Source organism: Anomalospiza imberbis, chromosome 1, assembly GCF_031753505.1.
Source record: "Anomalospiza imberbis isolate Cuckoo-Finch-1a 21T00152 chromosome 1, ASM3175350v1, whole genome shotgun sequence".
Lineage (NCBI taxonomy): Eukaryota > Metazoa > Chordata > Aves > Passeriformes > Viduidae > Anomalospiza > Anomalospiza imberbis.
Window position 1 is genome coordinate 118,606,195 of NC_089681.1, and position 6,017 is coordinate 118,612,211.

Here is a 6,017-nt window from a genome sequence, read left to right on the forward strand (position 1 = left end):
TATGTAAAACAGCGCTGCCCTATAGAGCTGCCTCCCCTTCCCACTTCTCCTCCCTCGTCCTGCAAAGCGATTTTCAGAAGCAGCCTCGAGAAAACCGAGGGAAAAAAAACTGAACCAACTCATGGCAGTCAGGCAATGTTTGGCCGGGGGAATCCACAGGTTTCAAAACTGGAGCCTGAAAGAAAAGGGAAAATATGCGTGGAATAAATATTTGCTTTTGGCCATGAGGAAACATGCGGAAAAGAGTGCGCGAAGTTAAAGTGGGAACATTTTACTGGCGACAATGAAGGAAAAAAGCGGCTAAATGCTGCCAAATTAGCAGGGGGATGACAGAGACTTCAGGTATCCCAATTCAGGGCACGGAAAAAGCACCTTGAAAAAATTATCCTTGGGCGCCAAAGAGCTATTTCTCATGGCTGGCAACTCTGCGCTAGGCAAGGAAGCCTGCTCGGTAACAATGTACGTCCCGGGATTGCTCTGCGCTTGTAGCCATGAGGGCAAAACAATGCTACAACGTCAATGGAAAGCACAATAGAATAATAAATACGCCGAGCTGTCAGACTCAAAACAAAGCAACACGCAATTGGGGGAAAAAATTAGTTTTCAGGATGGGAGTATTTGTGGCTGTTTTGTGCACACGCGTGAGGGCTGAGAGCTGTTAACGATGAGGCGAACGCTGCTTTAGGTCAAGTTTATTGATAGCTCAGTGATGGAGGGTTCTGGGTTCAAGGCTGTGCGCTAAAAGCTTAAGGGAGAATAGAATCCGCGCCGGTGGGAAGTGAAAGGATATCAAAAATTGGAATTATTTCACCCCATGAAAAATTCAGCCCGAAAAGAGAACGCAGTTGTTGGGTTTTTTTTCCTAGCATTCACTTCCAAAATGGTACGGCCTTCAAAAAAAACCCTATTTTTCAGCCGATAATCCATTTTGCTTTCCCAGCACACACATACACGCAAAAAACGCCGTGAGTCCGTGCACACACCATGCAAGCCGATGTAATATTTTACAGCCGAAAAAGATTCAAGTCGAATCGTAGGCCCAGGGTTTTATTATTACGGCAACAAATAATATAGCTGTATCGCGATAAATATCCAGTTAACTCTCCCGCTTCCCAAGAGCTTCCTAAAAGATAATAATAAATAAAATGGGGATTTCCCGGTCAGTTCCTCTTATCTGAATTCTGAGACTTGTGGCGGGAGGAGCGAGATGGGTCTTGGGCTTTCGACGGGCGGGAAGGAAGGAGGAAAACACCCAGAAAAGACCCCGAGAGGCTCCGTTTCGACAGCCTTATGTGTCCCAGCGTTGCGCGCGAGGAACGATTCTCCTCCCTCAGCTCGCGGTGGGCTCTCCGCGTCACCCGGACGGGGCCCCGCCAACGCTCCCCGGGGAGAGGCGGCGGCTCAGACCGGCGGAGGAAGGGGGTAGAAGGGGTGCGGCTCATCTTCCCCCCGAGACGAGGGGAGGCCTCCGGGCTTTCCGCGGCGCTCGGGGCGGGGAGGACTCAAGGAAAGCTGCGCGGGGAGAAATCAGGCGGGGTGCCAAGGGGAGCCCCGCACCTCGGGGGGTGCGCCGCGGCAACAACGGGGCCGAAGGGCTGACGCCTCGGTGGCGAGGGAGGGCCAGAGGGAGGAAGGGAGGGAGGGAGGGAAGGAGAAGGGACGGGCGGCCCCCCCAGCGCCCTCATCCCGCGCGGCGGCGGGACCGCGCCCGCACCCGTGCCCGCGCCCCGGGCCGGGACCCGGCCCCGCGCGCTGATTGCGTTATTTAATTATCTCCACTTTATTCCCTCAGATGTTTATCAGCTGCTTTGCATATCACGTGGGGCCGGGCGGGCCAATGAGGGCCGGCCTGGCGCGACGCTGGCGCGTCAGCCCTGGTCAAGTCCCGGAGATTGAGTATCTCTTTTTTCAGTCTTTGGGGCTTTTAAAAAAGAGCCACTAGTCTCAATGCGGAGCGGGCTATGACAGCCTCCGTGCTCCTCCACCCCCGCTGGATCGAGCCCGTCATGTTCCTCTACGACAACAGCCTGGATGAGATCAATAAGAACATGGACGGGTTTCATGCCGGCAGCAACTTCGCGGCGGCGGCGGCGGCCAACCCCTGCCGCAACCTGATGGCTCACCCTGCGCCCCTGGCCGCCCCCAGCGCCGCCGCCTACACCTCCAGCGAGGCCCCCTCCGCCGGCATGGCCGAGCCCACTGTCAAGCAGTGCAGCCCCTGCTCCGCCGCCGTGCAGAGCTCCTCCGGCGCCGCGCTGCCCTACGGCTACTTCGGCAGCGGCTACTACCCCTGTCGCATGACCCACCACAACGCCATCAAGTCCTGCGCCCAGCCCGCCTCCACCTTCGCCGACAAGTACATGGACACCTCGGTCTCCGGCGAGGAGTTCACGTCGCGGGCCAAGGAGTTCGCCTTCTACCAGGGCTACGCCGCCGGGCCCTACCAGCCGGTGCCCGGTTATCTGGATATGCCCGTGGTGCCCGCCATCGGCGGCCCCGGCGAGCCGCGCCACGACCCCCTTCTCCCCATGGACAGCTACCAGCCTTGGGCCATCACGAACGGGTGGAACGGGCAAGTGTACTGCCCCAAGGAGCAGAGCCAGCCGCCTCACCTCTGGAAATCCACTCTCCCGGGTAATACACCTGCATGGCTCCCCCCGTCTCTTCTTTTCATCCTGCCCCGCTCGGCTCTCCCGGCTATCCCGCAGGCAGGGCTCCGTGATAACCCTCCCGGGCCGACCCTTCGCCGTCCCGCCCGCCGTCCCCGGTCCCATCCCGCCCCGGTCCACACATGCCCCAGTGCCGCTGGAACGGCACCGGTGCCGCCCCCTGCCCCCCGCCGGCGCACGGCACATCCCGCCTCGCCTGGCCGGCCCCGGCGCCGGCCCCGGGAGAGGAAACAGCTGAAAAGGGCTGCGGGAAGGTCTGTGGTATTATTTTCCATAGACCATGAAGTAAGCGAGCTGTGTAAATCTCTGTAGCCTCTCTCGGTCCTTCCCAGAGTCCCTGGCCGGGCTACATGGGGTTTGTTACTATTTGTCTGTCTGACAGAAAAAGTGCTTTTCCCTGCCTGAAAGCTGTCTGCGGCGGCCAGGAAAGAGGAGTCCCCAGTGCTGAGCCGGGCTTTAGTAGCTAAATCGGAGCGGGGCAGGCGGAGGAATGCGCTCTAACCTAACCCTTGTATCTCCTGAAGATGTCCTAACCGGTTCGAGCGATTTTCTAACGCTTCCCTGCATGGTTTTTCTGTTCCAGACGTCGTTTCTCATCCCTCGGATGCGAACTCATACAGACGTGGAAGAAAGAAACGAGTGCCTTACACAAAGGTCCAGTTAAAAGAACTCGAAAGGGAATATGCTACAAATAAATTCATAACCAAAGACAAGAGGAGGAGAATATCGGCGACTACAAATCTATCAGAGAGACAGGTCACAATCTGGTTCCAAAACAGAAGGGTCAAAGAGAAAAAAGTGATCAACAAATTGAAGACTACCAGTTAATGGATTAAAAATGGAGAAGCAGCAATTCAAGAGTTTCAGAACTTTTTTTTTTGTGTGTGTGTTCAGATTAAAGTAATTATTAATAATAATTAAAAAGAGAAAAGACAATGAACCTCTTCTTTCAGAACAAGAGATCTGTATCTTTGGAATTATAGCCTTTCTTTCTTTTTTTTTTTTCTTCCTTTTTTTTTTTTTTTTTTTTTTTAATATTGCTGTAGCAAAATGGTGAAAACTGACAGCTCTCCTGAAATCCCAAACAGCCAGCCACTATCACTGACAGACTGTACAGCCCACAAGGCCAGCTCCGAGCAAAACACTTTCAATTAGACACGATTTTCTGAGAAACTTGTAAATAGTTCTAAGACCCTGCTATTTGAAAGAAGACCCTTCGTGGCCACGATGTGAGAGCTGGTTAACGTGAGGAGGTCGATGTGGACACATGATCTGGTTTTCTTCCATTGCAATCCAAACTGTATGTTGAATGACTGCTCAGGTAAACCATAGTGAAACAATTACAATTACTGTATGTTTTTAAGCAATGCATTTATTGTCAAAAAGTAATAATAAACCTCGAAGGTACTGAATAAGGATTTCAGAGACATCAGTAATGAAGGAAGTTCTGTGGAGGATCTATCTTGATAGTAAAGCTAAACGTCGCAAATTAGTGAGGATAGAAAGGAAAATATTTGCTTGGAGATGTCTTTCGGTTTTATTCTTTATTTTCCACAGATGAATTCTTGTCATCTAAACTGGGAATTTTTATTTGTTTGGGGGTTTTAATTTTTTTTTTCTCCTGCAGACCACACAATAGATACATTTTAAAGGACTCTGCCTATTTTTTAAACCTGAAATAATCTTCAAGAATTAATATTCTATGTCCCCGGAAATTTTTAATATTTGAATATTGGCATTTCTTTACAGTCGAAAAAATGGCCTGGGAAAAAAATACCCAAGAACTTTGAACTGAAATACATTTTTTTTCCCAGAAGTATTTTGATTTATGTAATCTATATTTGATCTATAAGTAATTAGTCGTTTCTCCTTGTTTATTGTCTGTTATGAGGCCGCAGTAGAATGTTTAGGGATTCTTTTTACAGCACCTTTTAATCCAATCAGTTATTTCAACCAGCACATTATTTTGTTTTTATTCACTATAAGAAGCTATCTTGTAAATAAAAAAAAATCAGCGCACTGTGAAAATGTACTTATGCACCCTTTTTTTTATATATTTCTACTGAAAAAAATGAAAACCCATGACGTGTAGAAGTATAGTAGTATTAATACTGTTAATAAAATAGTCACTGTAATAAAACCTGAAAAAAATACTCTTTATTTTTTCCATTCCTTCGCGCATTTAATAGCTAAATATAACGTATCTGTCTTATAATTGTAGTACTGTTGTGTTTCAGTATGTATCTTGTGTATATACGGTGGATTTTGTTTTATTTTTCTTGGCGGTGTTTATCTGCGGGCAGGCACGCCTGATAACCAATGTTCCTAAACTATAAATGTTTCGGTAATGTTAAACAGTGGTTTTGCAGCCGCGCTGGGGGACGGGGGGTGGAAGACCAGGATGATACGAGCGCAGCGCTGCAGCCCTCGCCGGGAAATGGAGGCCGGCGGCCTACCCCTGGGATGGGGGCGCGCTGCCCAGCCTACCGATGCCTCGACGGGGAGGTGGGGGGCTGCGTGGCGATGACAGGACGGGGAAGGCCCGAAACCTTGACCTTGAGGGGAAAAAAGCCGATTTGTGACCTTGACTTTTGACAGCTCCTGGCGCCGGCAGCATCCGCGGGCCGACAGCGCCACCTCGTGGCCAGAGCAGGGTGGCGTCCGCACCTGGCCGCGCCCGCGCAGCATCCTGCCCACGGCCCGCGCCGGGACCGCCGCAGCGCCCGGAGCGCGCACGTTCGTGTCAAACGCCTCTGGACGTGCAAGGCAGAGCGCGGAGCAGGTTGTACTTCGCGTGCTCTCTCTGTCTCTGGCGGTGACAGGGCAGCAGCGGCGGCGCTGAGCGGGGCTGACACGGTGCTCAGCCGGTGCCCGGCTGAGGGATGCCTGGTGCCGTGCGAGGAGCCGCAGCCCGGCCGGGATCGTGAGTCAAGGGCGACTTTGGTCGGGCACAAAGAGAAGTTTGCTTTAGCCGCCTGTCTCCTGCGGTGGTCTGTAGCTCTAATTAGAGCTATTGGGGAACCTTTACGGTACATTTAGAGGGTATCATATACCGCGCTCGCTGTCCGCTTCTAGCCTTACATTTCTGAAATTCAAAAGGACCTACCTCTGCAGGGATCAGTGCAGAGCGATTTCCGTCCCTCAGATCTCACTGTAACGCATTCGTGCAATAACTGACATGAAAACTACCTGCAGGAGCGGGATTTATTTTCCAGGAGGCTTTCGTGTCGGGGGCTTTGCCCTACATTCGAGATTTTAGCCTTCCCACCGTGTGCGGCCGCGCAGTGGCTGTGAACCGCTGTGGTTTCTCGGGCTGCGAAGCCCTGTGGTTTCTCAGGCCGCGGGAAA

The 6,017-nt window shown here is 51.8% G+C and overlaps 1 protein-coding gene across 2 annotated transcripts; it reads left to right on the top strand.

Annotated features, from left to right (window-relative positions):
* The first annotated feature begins 1,837 nt into the window (after positions 1-1,837).
* On the top strand, positions 1,838-4,809 carry HOXA13 (homeobox A13). Of its 2 annotated transcripts, XR_011004853.1 has the most exons (3): positions 1,838-2,634; positions 3,253-3,551; positions 3,716-4,809. XR_011004853.1 is itself a non-coding variant. In XM_068208238.1 (2 exons), exons 1-2 carry the CDS (start codon positions 1,962-1,964, stop codon positions 3,495-3,497), a joined length of 918 nt encoding a protein of 305 aa, XP_068064339.1. In that variant the 5' UTR covers positions 1,838-1,961; the 3' UTR covers positions 3,498-4,809. The 2 variants fall into 2 exon arrangements, 1 of the variants encoding a protein (XP_068064339.1); XM_068208238.1 differs by having other exon boundaries at positions 3,253-4,809.
* Positions 4,810-6,017: the final 1,208 nt, after the last annotated feature.